The sequence below is a fragment of the Amblyomma americanum genome, chromosome 11, assembly GCF_052857255.1.
Source record: "Amblyomma americanum isolate KBUSLIRL-KWMA chromosome 11, ASM5285725v1, whole genome shotgun sequence".
In the NCBI taxonomy this organism is placed as follows: domain Eukaryota; kingdom Metazoa; phylum Arthropoda; class Arachnida; order Ixodida; family Ixodidae; genus Amblyomma; species Amblyomma americanum.
In genome coordinates, this window is record NC_135507.1 from 130,454,783 (window position 1) to 130,476,911 (window position 22,129).

Sequence of the window (22,129 nt, forward strand, 5' to 3'; positions counted from 1 at the left end):
CTTCCTTCGTTCCTCTTACATTTCCTGACATTCAGGAGGCAACTGAGTGTCCTTTGGTGACCAAGCACATATGGGGGTCGGGAGTGTGAAGGAAAAAATGAAACGGTAAGCCATTGCCTGTTGTTCGGTTTCACATTAGACCGAGCATAATGTAATTGCTTACAGGGGAAGCTCGCTAATTCAAGCTTCATTATTTCAGATTTCTGGATAATTCAAGCTGCATGACTTGGTCCGTCTATGCTTCATTCGAGTATATGTCAAACGTAGCCGCCATTAAATCGAACACAAATCGGTTCCGCCAGCAGCGATTCAAACTTCTGCCACCGCACTCGGGCAGCCTCGGTACACAGCCAACTGTGAAATGCACCCGTGAGGCTTGCACCACTTCTTCAGAGGATCTGTGGAGAAGGTAAAAATGACATGGGAGGCCGGAGAAGATGGATGAGCCAGTGTTGTGATGAACAAGTTTTAAGAGGGGGGGAGTGCTCAGCGGCAACATGGCGACAGCAACTAGAACATCAGAGATTTGTACTGGACCATTGCTTGTGAGCTGCCGCGGTAGCTTAGTGGGTATGGTGTTTGGCTGCTCTCCCGTTTATACTTAGTGGCACTGGCTGGGACACTTTATTTTTCGTTCTTTTTATTGTCCCGCAATAATTTTGTCCCTAAAGACGCGGGTTCAATCCCGACTACGACGGTCGCATTTCAAGAGTCCCGTGTGCTGTGTGACGTCAGCGGACGTTAAAGAACCCCATGTGGTCGAAATTGTCCAGAGCCCTCGAGTACGGCGTTCCTTAAAGCCCTAGTCACCTTAGGACGTTAGACCCTATAAACCAAACCATTGCTTGTGTCACTGATCTAGATCGCTTCAGTGGTTTGCTTGTGTTGTTGAGCGATGGATACCGCGACCACTAACCGAGGTACAGCGAATCAGGCCGATCAGGTGCGTCACAGTAGTGCACAAATGAAAAAAACAGTCGTGCACGAAACTGCGACATGCGCAAGACAAAGTAGTTTGCTTTTGTCTGTCTCTGCTTTCCAGTGCTCTCTGCATCATGTTATTTAGTGATTTATAGTGGTTGCCCCAAGTTAAGTTTGCGCAATGTGGCCCTGTGTAGTTTTTGACCAATGAGGTAATTACAGCGCCAAGATCTTTCAAGAGAAGATTGAAACCTTGCTTGAAATCGATGCCGGTTCATTATCGAGACGGGATGTTGCTAAAGTTCCTGTTCATTGGTCATTGGCTTTACCAATGAGAGTGCTGCTATCACTTGCCCATTTGTGTTCCCTAAACGAATTTCACATGTAATCGCCGAATGAAAATATTTTTTTCTGAAAATAATCTGTACTTATTCTGTTCTTTCATTTCCGCGTACCCATTTTTTAGGCAACACCCTCTATTGGGGGTCTTTAAGGTATTGAAGTAAAGTGAAACGGTTTGTGAGCAGAGACAGGAAAGCTGGAAAATCGGTTAACAAACTACTGTTGTGACGACTTTCAGCTTGGTACCTGGATGCTCACAAATGCTGCGTGGACCGTTTTGGTAAAAAATGCGGCAGTCGTGGGGCTGTCACACTCTGCTTGATTCTCCAACTTTGAGAGCATGCCCACAGGCGTTCATTGGGGCTGAAAGCCGCCCTCCCCTTCAGTTTTGCAGGTGAAGGGGAGGTATTCTGCTGCGTTCGGGGTTTAAAACAGTTTTTTGGCACTGCCTTCTGGGAAATATAAGCTAAAAGCGATCGCAAAATTTTTTTACACCACTAAAATAGGATAATCACACTGCCCAACTCCTTACTGATTTCAGTGTACTCCATTTCCTGTTCACTTTCGTTAGCTTGAACTTCAGTTGTTACAGCGTACAGCGGCATCCCTGTAGATTTCGAATTAATGAACGTCTACTGTAATGCAAACTTCAGCTTTCATTGTCCATATTTAGCTTGCACGCTATTTGTGATGTTGCTGGTTGTTCCTGTTTTCAGTCGCCGACTGTTTTTTCGGACTCCAAAGAATCGGACATGCTTGATTATTCGGAGTGCTTCGCAGCACTGCCATTCTCCCCATAGACAGTAATAAATAACAACTGCCGAGATTTCGGACACCGCGCGACCTCTCGTTTCACTTTTCGGACAGTCCTTGAGCAAATTCAGTTAGAGCATTTACCCTTACCGAACCTGGTCGGTACATGGTTCGATTCGCTGAATGGCATTTTTGATTTTAACTGTGCATCCTTGCTGCCCCACGAGGCGGCGCTACTGCAAACGCCCGCTCATTGTTTCTGTGTGTTGTGGTAGTGGCTACAGCAATTCCGGTCTCACCTTAGTCGCCTAAGCACCAAAGCCAAGCCATGTCTAGGCAATTCAGCAGCCAATTCTTTTATTTTCTTCGTGTACGACGCTACGAGTTGGCCATTTTTTTAGTTTGTGCGACTGGTTTCCGCGGGTGTTTGCTTGCGTGCTGTGTTGAGGTTGTGGTCACCCAACTCGGCACAGGGAAACATTGCGTCAGGCGGATAATGGCGCTGGCAGTGCGCGCGCAGTCTGCGCTGGGGAATGCTGGCAAGCGTGGTAAATATGTCACAACGACAACGCCGAATAAGATCGTCATTGTTCGGCAAGTGCAGAGCGGCCGGTCTCAGAGCACTGTTGCCCGGGAATTTAATGTTTGGAAGCAGACGGTCTCGGATTACATGCAAAACAGGACGAAGATACTTGGCAAAGCATCCAAGTCTTCTTTGTACTTGGAGAGAAAAATGTTTACAGACGGCAGCCACCCGAAGCTCGAATAATTCCTCCACACGTGATTATCGGCTACGGTCGCCAAGCAGATTCTTGTATCTGGAGGCCGCCTGAAGCAGTAAGCGAAGACACTCGCTCTCCGGATGAACATTTAAGCATTCAGTTATGGATGGCTTCGCAATTTCAAGGAGAGATTCGACCTCGCTTTCAAGACAATGTGAGGCGAGAGTGGCGCCGTCGACCGGTCCCTTGTTGCCAATTATCGCTCGGAAACTCTGTAGTCGCGGTTGTGCCAGTTTTCGCCAGATGATCTGTTCAACTGGGACGAATCAGCTCTCTTTTATAAGATGCGGCCGGAAGGGACCCTTTCTTTGTCTGGCCACGGTGGCAAGCTTACTAAAGAGCGCGTCACGATAATGGTAGGCTGCACCATGTCGGGGTCGGACAAGCTTCCGCTTCTTGTCATTAGAAAATCCAAAAGCCCGAGAGGTTTTAAGGGAGTGAAGTCGCTGCCGGTGTGGTGCGAGGCCAGCACAAAAGTATGGATCCCGCAGCAGCTTTTCAGCGACTAAATTCGCAAACTCTACAAGAAATTCAACTCGCAGAACCGGAATGTACTGCGGTGCGCATGGTCCCATCCATGATCTCGAGTCAATCCGCTTGGAATTCCTCGAGTACTTGGATTGGCGTCATAAAAAATCTGAATGTCTTCTACAGAGCAAGCCTCTTGAGCCGCACGATACTCTGTGTCGAAGTCAGCAAGCAGTACGCTGTTAGCCTTCTGTTGGCAATAAACATGCTTGCGATGCCTGGAAGGCGGTGACCTCTGTCGCTATAAAGAACTGCTTTAGGTGCGCTAGATTTGCTGTGACCAATGAAGCGGATCCCGTGACGGCCCAGGTTCTGCCGCCGTCCGATGTGTTCCCTACTGACACCGAAAGTGTTTTTCGGGACCTGCGCATCGGTGGCATTGCGATTCCGGGCCCCGTCTCCTTTGACACTTTCTCAGGTGGTGACAGTGCTGTGCTGGCATGCGCACAACTTGACCACGACAAGATCATTCGTCAGGTTTCTGCTGCACTGCTGAACTATGACTCGAAATCTGAAGATGAAGCACCATGTGCGCCACTGCCTACGCACGCGGACCTTCTACATGCATTGACTGTCCCTTGAGCCGCCCATAGCGAGCACATGACACTCCCTGAGATTCAGGCTGATTTGACTGCACGTAAACGGAGCAGCGTGCAACAGCATATTCAGGATTTTTTAAAGCCTTTCGCTGAGCCCGACTGAGTGCGTGAAAATAGAGGGCTTCTTTTTGTGAATCTGTTTTTTCGGACACCCGTTTATTCGGACTTTTCCACGGTCCTTGTAAGGTCCGAATAAACGGTTGGAGTCTTTATTTGCATTCTGAACGGCTTTCCAGTGTTCTTCAAACAAAAACAGCCATTCCACGTCCCTTCAATGGACGCAGTGTGTTTGGTTTCCATGAGGCTGATTTTTTTATGTTTTTTGCGCAGCTCCTCGAAAGGCAGCCCAAGACCTTGACCTGACTGCTGGAACTACAAGTGAGACTGGGGAGGTGAGCAGTACATTGCCATATGCTACTGAAGATAGCATATCTTCTGCACCGATTAAGAATCTCTGTAATCTGCACATGACCGGTAATATGATGTAACAAATGAAATGGGAGTTTTTGCTTATTTTCTTTGATTTTAAGTTGGTTATTGCTTCTTAAAAATTCATGGTATAGCGATTGAATATTGATTGCACATAATAATCATCAAAAACTTTTTACCACAGCTGCATACGACAAGGCGAATTGCGGTTCTCTGTTTTGAAAAAGATATTTTAGCATATCAGGTGTGCCTTTCGTTCCACAGAACACTGCATGTCAACTTTAGCAAGGTGAAAAGTTGGGCTGGTTGGTGCATGACCTTGTGGCAGGAACAGCGCAGCACGAGAAAAAGCAGGGACAGGCGCTTCTTTGTCTCGTGCTGCGCCACAAGAATATGTCAACTTCCCTGACTAAGCCAGGCACCAAGCACTTGGCTGGCATTTGCGTTAGCATCGGCCATCTGGACTGTAGGGATCGGGTTTGCACAGAAATATGCCGCTAAGAGGACACAGAGGACAATTAGATGTCATTTTTTGTATCCAAAACTTGATCTGGTTTTCACGGCTGTATTGGTGTTTTTAAGTCGAGTGGATTTATTGCTGTGACTTGTGAGGTAAACATTAAGATTTTTTCCGCTACTCAATTCAAAAGGTGACTGCGATGAAAAATTGCGATCAGAAACTGGAAGTGAATGTCGGCATAGCCTCAACTATCCGCTAGCAAAAAAAAAAAAGGCTTTGAAAATCGCCTGGGGGCCTGTAAGTGTATAGGAGCTTAAAAAAAGCTTATTTTCAGTGGCATAAGCCTCATTTTCATGAGAACATGCTAATCAGTTCTGTAAGCCAACATCGCTTCTGGATCATGGACACCTAGCTAAACAAGTCAAGGACTTGCAAACAGCTGAGCCTCACGCCATTGCCCACCGTGAAAACACACAAGGAAGGGAATCTGTTCCGGACAATCATTGATGACAGGGAGACGTGGCATAGGTGTGTCGCGCGGTTTCTACAAGGGAACCTTTCGAGACTGCAGGCGGACGACCCGTTTAAAGTCCGGGGTTTTGAAGAAGTCATCGCCTTCTTGAAGAAAAGCACGCCAGTTACCTGAGTATCAGTGGATGTTAAGGACATGTACTTTAGTATTCCAGTCGCGGCTGCATTAACTGCAGTTGAAGAATGTGTTGATCACTTTGGGGCAGTCAGGTTCCAAAATTAGTGTGGCATTAGTGTCTCAGGTTTCCTACAGTTGCTGGAAAAATACCCTAGTTTTTTGGTTGTGGAATTCGGCTCGAAATTATACGTGCAATAAAGTGGTATTAGAATTGGGTCGTGCATTTCTCCGGTCATTTCAGATATCTACATGGCAAGGGGAAACCAGGCCTTGAAATCAAGATTGGCACGGTTTGAATTAGTAAAGGCATTTCGTCTTGTTGATGATTTCCTGGTTTGTTTCCCCTTTCCGATGGCGAACCGTTTCTCAGTAAGCAGCATATTAGACGTAATCCGAGAGGTTTTCGCCGGGTTGGAATTCACGTTAGAGCTGCCGCAGGACTCTGTGATTAGATTCTTGGACACAGAGATAAAAGAAGGTGGTAAGCACACGTGTTGGACGTATCTGACGAAAACTGGAAAAAAACTTCTTAAGTTATCATTCTGCGCCCTCTAAGTTGGTGAAAAGGAGTTTAGCAAGTAACAGTTTAGCGCAGGTCTTAAGAAATCGTGTTCTCTTAAGGTAGAGAGTAGCATCTGGATATGTATAGTTATCTGGATATGTCGGAACTTAGAAACTATGCCACCACCTACACACAGACACGGTTTTCCTGTGTTCACTTCAATCTGCAGTCTGGTAGAAATAAATACGCGGATTTAGAATGTTTCTTTTGCGAAGTAGGAGTACTGTTTGATGTAGTAATGTTTTTTTGAGACTTGGTTCAACACTGAGAATGATGTGTTTCGTATGCCTGGATACCAATCATATTTTATTAATCGCACTGATCAACGAGGTGGCGGTGTTTGTGCCCTGACCTCGAACAATATGAACTGTGAGCTACATATAGTATGGTGGAGCTGCCATAAAAAGAATGTAAACCAATAAGCTCCTGCCTGCACCACTGACGTATAACAGGCTTGACCCAATCGTAAAATAAATGAAAAGGCCCGAAGGCAATCCATCGTTTTGCCACCCGTAGGTAGAAAAATAAAGGGGGGGAAATGCTACAAGCGACCCATCGCCGGGGGAACGGGCCCGGGGAGACTCCCCTGATCTCCCCTAGGACGTAGCGGAGGGGGTGGGATGTAGGGTATGGGAAATTGGAATTGGGAAAGGGTTATGGGAATTGGGATGGGAATGGGGACAGCGAGATTTTGCTCTGATCCTTCGTTTGACATCGACTCCATTTCTGGCCCGCCTGGCCAGGACAGGTAGGGCATCGAGCTTTTCCAATGGTGCGGCTCCCCCACGGGATGCACGACCACCCACTGGCTCCGACCGTCGGAGACAGGAAAGAAAGAAAAAAAAAATTCCTAACTTGGGGTCCGCAGCCACCTGCTCCTCCACAATTTTAAGGGTTGGATCGGACCGGCCGGTTACTAGCCGTCGACTGTGTTTCGCGGTTCAGAATTCTGTGTTGTCACACCAGACTACGAAACACTGACGCTGAGGTCAGGGTCAACCATTTTCTGTGTTTGCTATCGTCCGCCATATGGAGATACCTGCCAATTTTTTTCATTTCTGGATTCTATTTTGGAGTACGTAAACAAGAACAAATACCACTTAATTCTAGGTGGGGACTTCAACATAAACTGGCTTGGTGAAACCAGCATAAAAGAAACCTTCGAAACCCTGTTAAACATTCACCTATGCAAGAATGTAATAGCGTCACCCACAAGAATAACAGTAACTTCACAGTCTGTGTTAGATCTCTTCATCACAAATATTGATATATCTCGTGTGAAAGGTGGAGTCATAAATTACGCGCTCAGCGATCATCTTCCAATCTTTATGTCTATTGAGCATATTGTTAACACCAACAGACGCTCAAGACAACCTTTCCAGTACCGTGTAATCAACCCAGAAAAGCTGGCATCCTTTCGCACCCGCTTAACCGGCTTTAATTGGGCCGATGTACTTGAGTTGAGAAACCCTGAAGAAGCTTACGATAAATTAATGGAAAAAATTACTGATGCCTATTACGACTGATTTCAACTTGTTACGCTAAAACGACCTGCAAAGGCTCGTAAGCCATGGGTTGCCACCGTCATGCTAAAGCTTATTAGAAAACGAGATCGATTGTATGCTAAGTTTCTGCAAGTCAGGAACCTTGACACATTAAAACTTTATAAAGAGTACCGAAATTTTGTCAACAAAGAACTACGTGCAGCTAAAATGAATTATCACGAAAATCTTTTCAACTCCTCGACTGGCCGATCGGAGGACATATGGAGGATATTGAGTCTTTTGACCAGAGAGTCACCCGAAACAGTCTCGAAAGTAACATTAGATAACGTAGAATTAACCGGGGTTGACCTAGCCAATGCCTTCAACGATTACTTCCTCTCTGTTGCACAGGAACGAAACACCACTGCTAATTACAGCTACATGGAACAAAGTACCGGCCACAGTGTGTTTTTGAAGCCCGTCACTATTGATGAAGTTATTTCAGCGTTTGTATCGCTTAGGAATAGTAAGTCAGAAGATGCTCTTGGTCTTAAAATCACACCAGTTAACTATGTTATTGATGTAATAGCACCCTATTTGATGCAGAATTTTAACGCCTGCCTGTCGTTCTGTCTGTTCCAGCGTGGCATGCAATCCGCAAGGGTTACCGTGATCTATAAAAAAGGAAACCGAGATGAATTATCAAATTATCGTCCTATTTCTATTCTTCCTGTCATTTCCAAAGGATTCGAAAAATTATTTCTACAACGCGTGATGGCTTTTTCTGACAAACATAACATTTTAATACCGGCCCAGTACGGCTTCCGAAAAAATAAATCGACCGAGTTAGCTTTGCTTGCTCAAAAGGATATTATATTACAGAATTTTTAAAATAAAAATATCGTGTTAGGCCTCTTTTTAGATTTCACGAAAGCCTTTGATCTCATCAATCACCGCATCCTGCTTAAGAAGATGCAATACTACGGTTTTCGCGGCAAAGTTCTCTCTTTAATATCTTCTTACTTACAGCATCGCACAAAATTTGTCGATATTCAAAAACAACGCTCAGCTATTAAACCAGTAGTTTCGGGTGTCCCTCAGGGGAGTATTTTAGGGCCCTTCCTGTTTTTAATTTATGTCAATGATATTGTTAATATCGACAAAGCTGCTGACTGTATTATATACGCCGATGACACCAGTGTGTTTTTTTTTTCTGGACAATCGAACATCAATTTAGCCGATCGAGCAAACAGGACACTTGGACATATATATACTTGGGCAACAGAGAATGACTTAAAGATCAACGTTGCAAAGACAAACGCAGTGATCTTTCATCCCCGTCAAAAAGATATTTCTATTCCATCCCTTGCAATAAACAACGCTACAATTGAAGTGGTTCGCCATTTTAAAACACTAGGGGTCATTTTTTCAGAAAATATGTCGTGGGACGACCACATTACCTACCTCTCCGGGAAGCTCTCGCGTACGACTGGCTATTTGCGTCGCTACGGTTCATCTTTTCCTATATCAGTTAACGTATTATTATACAATTCCCTTTTTTCCTCGGTAATGAATTATGGCGCGATTGTCTGGGGAACCACAACGCTTAATAATACTAATAAACTGCTGCGTTTACAGAAACGTGCTATCCGCATTATTGCAAAAGTCCCTCGTTATTCACACACAGCCGAATTATTTAAGAAATTTAACATAATCGGTATAAAATCTTTATATTCCTACAGACTAATCCGTCACTACAAGTCAGAAATAATTAAACACGACAATTCTTTAGCAGTGCTAGCCGCACTTGCTACCAATTATCCTGTGTATTGTACACGAAATCCGGAAAAATGGAAAGTTTATGAATGTCGCACAAATTACGGGAAACAAATGTTGAAATATCGTCTGCCCGGTGAACTGTCCGGTGAAGATAACCGAGATGTCATCAACAAGTCGTTCAGGGATCTGCGCAGCATGTTTCTCTAACCAAAGAAATGTACATGGCAATTTTATGAGTTTCTTTGTTTTGTTTGTGAAATAAGCCCAGTTACAGAGATGTGTTTTATTTTGTTCTCGTTTTTTTCTTCACTTCACTTTCGCGCCATGCATTTTTTTTTATTCTTAGCCACCTTTGTGCACTACATTTTTCATGATCCGTACACCTCAAGTTTCTGTTTGCCTTTCGTTATCTGCATTTTTCGTCCTTTTTTGAAATTTTGCACGCCTTTCTGCCTTATGGGCAGCTGCGTTTTCTGCGTTTTCTGCATTTGCTCCGTTTTCTGCTGATTTCACTGCCTGTATTTTAAACATTCCGCGTATTCCACTGTATGCCTTGTAAGGGGCACGGACCTCGTCAAGCCACCTTTGGCTTTTTTTTTCGTGCCCCTAAGCATCCCAGGATGTTTGAATAAATTGATTTGATTTGATTTGATTAAGAGGCAAGTTGATAAGCTATAAGCATGAGTGAGTATTCTGACGCGCTAATAACGTCTGTGGCTAAAAAGAATCTACAAAAGCTACTGGATAGCAAAAGACCGCAAAAGAAGCATGCAGAGCAGGCTGCTGCTGAGGTTGTCATTCATTATGTAAATAATGTTTCGCACGGCTTAAAGAAAGTAGCAAGCAGATATGATGTTCCCCTGGTGTTTACCGCACCACGGAAGTTAGTGAGCCTTGGTTATGGAATGAATAAATCGAGGAAAATGTAGCTGAAACATGTAAAATCGCACGCCAAGAAAAGTTCGTAGAATGTGCCACCGGTATAGTCTACAAAATTTCCTTGTCATGCGGCATGAGCTTCATAGGTCAATCAGGCAGATGTCTAAGCACGAGGTTGAAAGAGCACAGTAATAACTTAGGAAAAATAACGAATCCTGGAAATCTTGCCCCCCCATTGCGCAAATCACAAACGTTCACCTTACTTTGAACGAACTACAATTTTAGCTCGGGCAAAGGACAAGAAAGAAAGAGAAATAAAAGAAGCGTGTGAAATATAGGAGACCGGTGAAGACGAGTGCGTAAGCACACCCTCGGTGTTGTTATCGAGTCAGGAGTTACATCCAATGAAGAAACGAAGGAGCGGGCGACACAGCCGCTGGTAATGAATTGATTGTTTCAGTATGTGCATGAAATTTAATTATGTACCCTCGTACCAGAATAAATCTTAGTTGTTAATGCGCGCTTGTCCTGTCTGCCCCGTTCCTGTTGCCGTTTTTGTTAGTGTGTAGCGCATTAGTCACACCAAAAGTGGTACCAGTGGATAAAAGTGGTTCAAAAAGCTGTGTTCTTAATTATCGACCGATTTCTATAATCAATGTGTGCTGTAAAACGTTGGAGCACATAATATAAAGCGCAGTCATAAAAGTCCTTGATTCATGAGTATATTTACAGAAGTTCCACATGGCTTTAGGTCAGGCTTTTACTGTACTACTCAGCTGCTTGAGTTTAGCAATTAGCGCTGTTTTCTTTCTTTGACCATGGCTCTCAAAGAGATTGCGTGTTTGTAGATTTTACGAAAGCCTTTGACTCTGTGCCCCATTAACTATTATTACGTAAGTTAAGTTGTCTTGGTCTGCACCGCACTGTCATCGATTGACTTCATTCGTATCTTCAGGGCCGCATGCAGCGTGTTTTGATTGATGGTTCGCTTTCAGATTATGTAAATGTTTTCTCAGGTGTACCGCAGGGGTCTGTTCTTGGACCCGTTCTTTTTCTGATTGATATCCATGATATTGTTTTGGATCTTACCTGCAGTGCTCGGCTCTAAGCAGACGACTGGGTCGTTTACCATGTAGTGGAAAGTTCCTCTGACGCATTAAAACTTCAGCGAAACTTGGATTGCATCCAATGCTGATGCTAAAAATGGCAAATGTCTTTGAATGCTACAAAATGCCAATTTATCTCTTTCACTCGAAAGCGTTCCCAATTACAAACAAGTTAATCATTACATAAGGTCCTCCGCAATAAGTTCTTGAATATAAGTATCTCTGCGTTTATTTTGCATTTAACCAAACGTAGACGAGGCCAGTTTAGTATATTATATCCAAAGCCTCCAGAATGCTTAACTTCTTAAAAATAAATTTCAATAAAGCACCGTCTAATGTGAAACGACTCCTGTATTGCACTTACATACGACAAATTCTTGATTATGCCTGCACTGTATGGGACCCACCGTGTGCTTACTTATCTGACATGCTCGAGCGCGTCCAGAATAATGCTGCGAGATTTGTGTCTAATAAATAATTACAGCTTCTCAACAAGTGTCCTTTAGCTAAACCATAGGAAACATTTGAGATTGAAAATCATGCATCGCATCTGTTTTGGAAAGCTGAGCATTGACAAGGACTGGTACCTGCTTCAACCTCTTTTTTTTCTAGACGACTTTATCATCAGTGGAAGATCCGAGAGATTAAGTGTAGGACAGATATTTACAAAACCTCGTTCTTTCCACGGACGATCAATGAGTGGAACAGGCTGCCAGCCGGCGTCACTAAGTGCTGCACGGAAGATAAATTCCGCGCATTCTTGTCTGACGTGTGACGTGGCGCGCAGTTCTCTTGCGCGTGTCTTTCATTTCGTTAGTGTCATTGAATTTATAGAGAGTGGTTGTCCTCCTTCACTGCATGCTTTTCTTTATCCATTATTAGTTGTGTCGTTGTATTTTTGCTATCCTGTGGTACTTTCGGCAAAGCGAGAAGTTATAATGTTCACCCCCCCCCCCCCCCCCCGTTGCATTAATGCCTTCGGGCACTGCAGGTCTCTGAAATAAATAAAAATAAATAAATAAATTCCTCAGACTGTGCCCGTATTACCTCGAATTTGTCAAAAAAATTTCGCGCAATACCCAACCCCTGACCCAACTGACGAAGGCAGACGTGCCATTTAAATGGGAAGCCCCGCAAGCAGAAGCCTTCAAAGAACTTCAGCGTCGTTTACAGTCCCCACCGATCCTCGCGCATTTTGGTGAAAACGGAAACTCTGAAGTTCACATTCACTCTATTTCGCATTTCTCCCAGCACTGAAAAAGTGCGAGGATAAGGACTAGAAGCTGCTATGCAAGCAGCTTGACTAAGGCCCTTGCCTCCTTTGATGGCAACGTACAGCGGTTACAAATCATAAAATCAAAAGTTGTGGAGGTGCATAGTTTCAATAAACAGAACTGTAAAGGCAAGCAATCTTTCTACTCAATATAAATACTCGTTAAGTTGAATTAGCTCCTATTTACAGGTCATAAATGTTCACATTATATTCTTTTGAAGTCGCCGCTCTACAGTACAAAAATATAGGCAAATCATGTTTCATGCACATGCACACTAAAGCATTGTACCCAATCAGCCCACACATACATATAAAAAAATGTATACACTATACAATAAAGTATAGGCAACATGCACATACTTCACAAATAAAACCAGAAAAAATAGAGTTATATAATTTTCAATTGAATTCTGGAATGCCCATACCTAATCTATTACTTCATACTGTTAAGTTTCTAAAATATTTAGTTACTGCGGGTCTTGATGCTGTTCTTATGTCTTTGTCCGTGACTTTAAATCTGTTTAATAATAATGGCAAGCGATGTGTTGATCTAATATATGTGTTATTTGTACGTGAAGAAGGGACTAGCCCAGTATTTCTATGTCTCATGGTGTAGGGAACTTCCAAAGATTGTCTGAGATTGCACAGCGAGAGAAAGCACGTATTTAATTCTGTCAGCCAGTTTTCATACTTCATACTTTGGTTTAACTGGTATATATGTAGTGCAGAACATGTATCAAATGTTCAAGAAAGCTCTGTCGTGTGGCCATCCTACGGTAAGCCTGCAATGTGACGGATTGCTTTTTTTCGCATTACAAAGAGCATCTGTATGTTCGCCTTTGAAGTCGTTGCCCAAAAAAGGCTGCAGTAATTTATATGTGGAGTAAATAAGGCATTATAAAACATAACTTAAATCCAAGGTGGAACAAAATATTGAAACCTACACAGAATGCCACAGGCCTTCGCCCAGTTGCGAAGCACGTGTGTTATGTGTGCATACCAATTTAAACGATCATTAAATGCTACACCTGAGGTTTTCAGCTGAGGTTTTCATACCGACGCAAGCAGTCTGGGCCTGGCCGCCATTCTCTTTCAGAAAAGCGACGGGCTGGAGAAAGCGATCGCATACGCTAGCCGTTCTCTTTCCAAGACCGAGGCTAACTATTCGACAACTGAGAAGGAGTGCCTTGCGATCATCTTCACACGACGAGCCGCCAGCTGGGCATCTCGGATTTTCTCGCACCCTCAGTCCTATTCAGGGCAAGTATTACTGGCCCCGACTGTCTGCCGATGTCGCATATTATGTGAAAACCCGCCGAGATTGTCAGCGGCGAAAGACTCCTCCAATTCGACCAGCAGGACTTCTGCACCATATTAAACCTGCCTCAAGACCCTTCCAGCAGATGGGCATGGAGCTGCTTGGCCCTTCCCCGAAGTGAACGTCTGGAAGTAAGTGGATCATCATAGCGACCGACTACCTGACCCGCTGCGCCGAGGCAAAAGCCCTACTGAAGCGGCTGCAGTCGCCAAGTTTTTCGTGGAGTACATTCTTCTGATACCACTGTCACATGGCCAGTGTCAATGGCCATCGAATCGAGGGCCTTCGAAATTCTCAATCGCCATCGAACTGGAAGGAGTTTTGTAGCTGCTACACGGCAAATCACAATAGCCATTGAAATGGTTCTCTTGTCTTGCGCCAAGCTTGTGTGGCTCCACAATCGCTCATTATGAAAAAACCCGGCGCTATCAAACGACGACACAGAGGGGACACAGCGCTGTGTCCCCTCTGTGTCGTCGTTTGATAGCGCCGGGTTTTTTCATAATGAACGTGTACCAACTAGCTCAACTTTGTGCCCTGTTTCCACAATCGCTACTTTGGATTTTGCAAAAATAACAAAAGTATTTGATAAATGTATACTAAATTCTTAAATACATGCATGCGCGCATGTCGTTTAAAACCCTCTTAATTGCACGTACGTGACGGACAGATGCAGACACTTTTGTAGGCACTCCAATACAAGACGAGCCAAAACCAAGACTGCGTTGAAGCGCTGCTTCGTCAGGCTTAACACCTCGAAAATCGCCTTGACATCTGAAAAACAAAAGCTATTTGTCTCTTGAAACTTAATGCCAAGTTAAGAATAGGAAAATCGAAGGCGAATACAACAGTTTAGAACACGATATTGCTTTGAGCTCTATTAGCGACGAAGCTGTTATCGCTGTGAAGCGGGCGGGAAGGGCGCCGCCATGTTGTCAACGCTGAGTACGCAGGCAACGCAAACACTGCAAGCAAATTAATGCGCTTAATGCGCTTAAAACCAGTCTGATACAATTTTGAAATTATTGCACAGACTGTTTGCATTAAAGTATACGCGAATTATGTTTGTTCATGCTTTTGTACCGTGAATGTGTCGTGTACGAAAGCGGCTTGGCGCCGCTCGAAGCAACGCTAGCAACCTTGGGCAGCGCTCGAAGGCCCTCGAAATCTCGATGGAGTTGTTGACTCGATAGGCTATTGACTCAGTGGCCATTGAAACTGCCCGTGTAGCTGCGCTCTATCACCTTTGAGTCGATAGACTGTCGGTTCGAGTGCCTTTGATATGCCCGCGTGACAGGTGTATTAGACACGGCGCTCCCGACGTGCTCATCACGGACAGAGGCACAGTGTTCACGGCGGAACTGACGCAAGCCATCCTGCGTAATAGTCAAACAAGCCATCGTAGGACAGCAGCACACCATCCGCAGACCAACGGACTGACGGAGCGCCTAAACTAACCTATCGCTGACATCCTCGCTATGTATATCGATACCGAACACAGGAACTGGGACGTCATCCTGCCCTACATGGTCTTTGTCTACAGCACCGCAGTGCAGGAGACCACTCAGATGACGCCTTTTAGGCTCGTCCCTGGCAGGGACGTCACAACCACACGCTATACGCCATGCTGCCCAACGTTACCGAAGAGAACGTCGCCTGTCTACATTCAGCGCGCAGAAGAAGCCCGAAAACTTGCCCGATTACGGATAAAGACCAGCAGCGGACCGACGCCGGAGCTACAACCTACACAGACGCAACGCAGAATACCAGCCAGGGGACCGAGTCTGGGTTTGGACGCGCATTAGCCGGCGCGAAGTGAGTGAAAAGCTTTTGTGCCGCGGTTTCCGTCTCTACAAGGTTCTTCGTCGGCGAATCGGGCTATGAAGTCGTCTCTGCCGAAATGACTGCATCCCAGCGACGCCGCGTACGACCAGAAGTTGTCCATGTTGTGCGTTTAAAGAGCGCGCTAAAAATTAAGGACGTTGTGTTTCTACATTCGGTGTTTATTTTGCACAATCGGTTTTGTTTGTAGTCTCCTTATGTTTTAAAGCATCGGGTCGATGCTTCTTTGAGAGGGGAGTAAAGCTTTGAATCTGTTTAGTGTTTCATTGTTCATTTTTCAATGTTGCCGGCAAGCCGCTTTGTCGGTTTGTTTGTGATAGAAGACGCCACCAGATTTATCTCGATTGATCGCATCAAGGCGGAGCAGATTCTGCGTTGTTCCAGAATGTTGTAGTAAATTTGCACGCTTTATCTAGAAAGTTCCCTATTTGCTTTAAATTGAACATGGCTGAGAGCGGCGGGAATTCTGTTCGACGACCGCCGAGCATGCTTGTTGCTACGCCGCCGCCGAGCCATTCAGTTCTTTGTGGCCTCAAGTGAGCCTAATAGAGAGTTTCGCTTTGAAACGCTTTCCGCTCTCTTCCTACACGCTGGACTGCCGTCATTACTACGTGACAGTATAATTCTTGTTCGTTTCAATAAACTTCAGTTGCGAGCCAGCGCTTCTTGCGTCTCCTTTCATGTTCCTGTCTTTCGCGCTGGTAGATTCACTATGACAGCAACTTGTCCAAAAGTCTGTCCTTTCGATTGAGGACATTTTCTCCGATACAAAACATCCATTTAGTGCCGCGTACTCCTCCTAACGTTTCACTCCGGCAGCGCCATGAATGGGGTCAAAAAGTCGTCGTCCACTGTGGAACGGCGTGTGTCGGACACACTTATCCCTTTTTTCATTACAGGAACACCACTAGTGGATAAACATTTGTCTGGTCGCTGTGGGCGACGTGGTTGCCATTTGAACTTTGCAATCCCTACGCCTGGATCTAATAACCGGCAGATGAGCTCTTAGGTAGAACTTTTTTTTTGGGGGGGGGGGGGGGGCTATTTCGTTCATCCTGACATAAGTAAAGTAGCATCAATGAAGGTGACCAAAAGCGAAACGAAGAAGGCACAGGAAAGCGGGCTCTTTCCTGACCCTTCTTGTAAGGATGAGCTTTTAAAATATGATATTTGGAGTCTTGTTTTGTTCCACAGTGACAGTTGCCAAAGCCAACGGCGTCCTTTCCATGGAACACATAACGCCATGACAACGCACCATTGTCATTCAGATATTTTATCTCTCCGAGAACACCGACGTTGCTTGTAACGTCACGAGCGTTCGGGAAAGCCGGTCTACCAACCATTCCGATCAACTATGCGACTTCGTCGTCGGTGGACGAAATTTGTAACAAGAGTTCCTGACACGAATGCATGCCCTTAGGGTGTATCCGGGAATCACATCTTTGCGGAAAAGCTCACTTACCCGATTTTATCGGCATTAGTCCTGACATACTTGCACTGCACGGTGGCCTCCGTTCCCACCCTGGCCTCGAAGATGGTGGCGTTCAAGGGGACGAACTGAAAGAGACGACCGAGCAGTTTACGATCGCAGGAGGGGCTGAGATTTATTTATGACCTATTGAGCGGCACTACGATAGCAGAAAGTTTGACTAATGCAACCGCGTTTGTAACAATAATATAGGGAGCGGAGTTTAGAAATTGCTAGAAAAATGTATGACTTCATAAAAAGCAAGAAGCACTACACACATGCACAAAGTAAAAAGGCAGACAAAAAACGACTACACACAATGCTCGCGAAAATTGGTCAGACTACAACGGCAGTAGATACAGCTCAAATGCGCTTTGAAGCGTGTGCACCTGTATTCAATAGGGAAAGCCACTTCCTGCCGTTCCGTTATCCTAAAGGATCTTTTGTTTTTCCGCTGCATCACAGATGCTGCCCTTGATTTCCGGAAGGATATCCCTAACACGTGTGTTCTCTGGCCCACATTGCAGTGCAGAGATGGTGCGAAGGTAGAATTGGCATGCAGTGTGCTCGGCTGCACGCACTGCTTAGATATTCGTGCCGTGTGGAGTGTTGGGATTGCCAAACCCGCGCTCCCTAGCGTGAGAAACCATAAAATGAAGTTCGTCGCTACGATAGTGGAGACGGACACATATTCGCATTCTTTAGAAGCGCTAGCTACACTACTACAGGTCTCGAGCTCAGATTGACGTGCGTTGCCGATGACCTTCAAGGCTCAGCCAAGGTTAAACCTTCAGTTTATAAGTTTGGAGAACCAGTGGATGGTAAATAGACCAACGGTCATGAAATCGGACAGGTCAAGGGTCAAGAGCCAAGGTCATTTCAAGGCCAAGTCAAGGTCAAGCCGGGACGTCGAAGTCACGTCAGGGTCAACCAAAATTTTGTCCCGTGATCAACTTTGGGCTCACTGAGGAGCCTAAAAGCGGCGTTTATGTGATAGGGTGTGACGTCACGGCATCTTTAACCGACTACCTGACGGAAAGAACGCCGAAACGCATAGGAAAAATTAACCGTGCTTTTGTTAAACCGAGCGAGAAGCGGTAGCTTCACGATGGTTTAGCCTGGCGAATGCCAAAGAACCGCTCAAAGAAGAGCATAACAAGACATTTCCAGGCTAAACCATCGGGAAGTTACTGCTTCTCACTCAGTGTAACCGAAGGTGAAGCACCGTTAATTTTTTTTTCTGTTTGTCACCCGAGTTACGATAAAATTAGGCAGACAAAGATGTGTGCAGATTCCGGTTTGCAGGTGTGGCTGTTTCATATTTTTTATGAATTTTTTTACGGCAATGCAGAGTTGCCCTCGAAACAGGATAAAAGGAGGGCCTCAGAGGGCGCCGACGGTGCAGCAATAGTGGCGCGTCTGCAATAATTAACTCTTCACAACAGTTACACAAAAACAAGAAAAAATATGAAACGTAATGGTATTTCGCATTTCTCGATTGCACTTTCGACCGCAGCGGTGGCCAAGTGGTTGAGCATCCGCCTCGCAAGCGGGAGGTGCGAGGCTCGATCCGCAGGGCCACCGGGTACCCACTGGTGATACAATGGGTACAAGGTTTCCCCTGGTCTAGTGCTCGGCTTATTTAGGCGGAAAAGCTTGGCAAATGGGTCTTTGACCCCACCTTGAGAAATGAAAAATACCTTGTGCCATGGCGCTGTTTGGCCGTAGATGACCTTGCGCCATAAAAATCTATAATCATCATCATCAGCCAACTGCAATTTCGAAATTATAATATAAAAGTGCTGCACGAAAAGCAAACTACAGTAAAAAAGGTTGGTCAATAAATTTAAACGCAAACAGTGAAGAGCATAGCTTGTTGAACGTGGGAGCAATAAAGAAAATTGTTGTCGGTTTGCGTAGTTAGGCCAAATGGGAATTATGGGCGCTGTCAGTTCGGTTTTCTCTTTGGTCCAAGTGTTGAAATCCAGTCTTCATGGAGGGCAGTTGTTTGGATAGAGAAAACGGGTTAATTTCCATACATGCGGAATTGGTCATTCTCTCTATTCACGGATCCCTGGGAGTCTTTCTTTCTAGCATTCTTGGCGCAGTGGTGCAGCAGTCAAGCGATGCGACACATGTGGCCTTTCCGCTGAAGAGGAGAAATTTCGGTAGAAAGGCCACATGTGTCAAGAATTTACGCAACACGCATCTTGGCAAGAAGCTACAACAGCCGTCGTGGCAACGGTTGCTTCCTTCCAAAGTGCAACTGTGAGGCCTCAACAAACTCCAGCGGGAATTCTGCCAGTGGACCAAGAATGCGTTCTATTTGAAGCATGGCATCGAATCATTTCCTGCACCCCATGTAGTGGCTGCCGATGGCCTCCACCATAACTGTGAAGGAGTAGCAATCATGGCAAGCCACGTTCAGCGGCTATGTTTTAAGAAAAGTGAAGCTCCAATACTGTGGAACGACTTCGCTTCACTAGGCCTGCCTCAAGAAAACGCCCGGGGTCCTCCGCTGCTCACACCCGCCACACAGGAGGACGGCGTCCACCCCACCCGCCCTGTGCAACGAGAAGTTTCCTACCCTAGAGCCAACTGAATGGATGGATGGATGGATGGATGGATGGATGGATGGATGGGTGGGTGGGTGGGGGGGTGATGGGTGGGTGGGTGAGTGGGTTGGTGAGTGGGTGGGTGGGTTGTGTATCGTCTCCATGTCGACTGGGTTGACCGACGAGACCAGCATGAGCCCAGTGCCACGGCACGAATCCCCCAAGCTTTGTTGCGCGCTCGGTTTTATACACAGAAAAGGGGCAACGCCCCTTCGGCTTATGAGCTTGTCGCTCGAAGCCAGACGCGATACAATACATCCTGTTTTGTTGCAGTGAAAGAAAGGAAGTAAACTATGCAGTTATTTACAAATGGACCATGGCAATCTTTTGCGACGTTACAACTTGTAACAGAAAGTAACACGCGAAAATATGAGCACAGCGAACTCAAGAATTCTGTTCAAAGTTCTGGTCGCATTCTAGTCTTCGTGGTGCTCTTGTATGTCTCCGCGACCTCCGCGGGGCTGGCGTTGGAGGCACACTGTGCGGCAGGGCAGGTGCTGCTGCGGTGCTGTTACCTGCGTCATTAGACAGTTGTAGCTGTGCGTACGCAACGGCTTAGCGTACGCAAGGAGTTTGCGGGGACGGTAGTCGGCATGCGCAGAACGCAAGCGGAAGCCTTGCGTCTTGCGTGCGTATGCTAGCCAGCGGACTTTGCGTTGCGGCGCTTGCGTGGCTTGTGTACGCAAACGTTGACAAGATGGCGGCGCCCTGCTCGCCCGCTTCGGAATAAATACATGTTGCCGCTGGGTTCTCCGACGCAATAGCTCGCTCAAATGGTAGCGGTTCGCTTTTATTTCTCCAAATCTGTCCCACACCTAGCGGTATAAGCGATAACTAGCCCCTTTATTTTCAGATAATTTGGCAATTTTCAAGCTCCTAGGCCTAACTGATTGCAGTGTGTTTTCCTCGTAGCAACGACACCTGGCGAAGAAGTTTTCTAGCTTTTAGCCAGTTCTTACATTTTCTTCGGTTTGCATAGTTTTTCTTCTTGCAACCAAAAAAGGCTCCCAATGCACTCACACTAGTTATCAGAAATCAGGGATGAAATTTTCTTCATCTGAGCGTTGATGTGCTTTGACGTCTTGTCACTAGGTGGCGCTGCGTGAGCCTGAGGGACGCTACCGCTCGGACAGCTAAAACTATACTTCGGAGCTGACAGCGAAACGCACGCAGCGCCGTAGCGCTTTGCGTACGCAAGCACTTGCGTACGCACAGCTAAAACTGTCTATTGACGGTCGCACTTGAACTCAGGCACTCCGGTTCCCCCACATCGTTGACGTTGCTCAGGTCGAGTCGGAAGTCTTCTCCCGTCGGCAACAGGTGTTTGCGATTACGCCGAAGGGTCCGCCCCTCCCCCGTCACCACATGGTAGGACCTGGGGTATGTTGACGATTTCAGGACCTGTGCTTTAGTGGCCCATGTACCATTTTGGACTCTCACGACGTCTCCTTCGTTGAGCGCCGACAGCGGCCGCGCTCGGTCGGCACTGAAGCTGTGCATGCTTGACCACTTTGTGGGCTGTTCCATATCGGTAGTCGGGTAGGGTTCTCCGTAGTCTGCGGCCCTGGAGGATCTCTGCTGGCGTCTGTCCATCCTCCAAAGGAAAAGTGCTGTAAGCCAAAAGTGCCAGCCAGAAATCCTGCTTCGCTTCGGTAGTTTTCTTGAGCAGCCTCTTTACCACCTGAACACCGATTTCGGCTAGCCCGTTTGAGCGCAGGAATCCTGGACTGGAGGTGATATGCTTGAAATCATATGCGCGTGACAACGCGGCAAATTCTCTGCTTGAAAACTGGGGACTGTTGTCAGAAATAACTTCCAAGGGTATGCCGTAACGAGCAAAAATGGCACTAGTTGCATCAACGACGCTCCTGGCTGAAGTGTTGAGGAGGCATTCCACCTCTGGGAAGTTTGATAAACAGTCGTAAACACACAGGTAGGACTTTCCACCGTAGTGAAAAAGGTCGATTACCACACGGTACCAAGGCTGGTCAGGTAGAGGGCGCATCATGAGGGGTTCCTTTGGCTGACTGTAGGCGTATTTTTTGCATAATGCGCAATTCTGAGCTAGCGCCTCAATTTCAGAGTTCATGCCAGGCCAGAAGACGAGATGACGTGCCCTTGCCTTACACTTGTTGATACCCTGGTGACCTTGGTGAATCCTTTGTAAAATATCTCGCCTCATACTACTTGAAATGATGACTTTGCATCCCTTGAGCAGAACACCTTTAACGTGGGAAATTTCGGAAAAGAAGGGTTTCAATGGACCCTCTGTTGGTTCGTTCATTCTCAAGTTTCTAGGCACGTTTTTAAGGTAACTATCGCTTGCCCCTGCAGTAGCAA

The 22,129-nt window shown here is 45.9% G+C and overlaps 1 protein-coding gene across 1 annotated transcript in view; it reads right to left on the reverse strand.

The window, feature by feature from the left end:
* The window catches only part of LOC144109893 (uncharacterized), a 651,790-nt gene that overhangs the window by 182,363 nt on the left and 447,298 nt on the right, over positions 1 to 22,129 (reverse strand). The window contains exon 4 of the mRNA XM_077642657.1: positions 17,169 to 17,263. Coding sequence (XP_077498783.1) covers positions 17,169 to 17,263 — 95 coding nt within the window. The remainder of the gene's footprint in view (positions 1 to 17,168; positions 17,264 to 22,129) is intronic.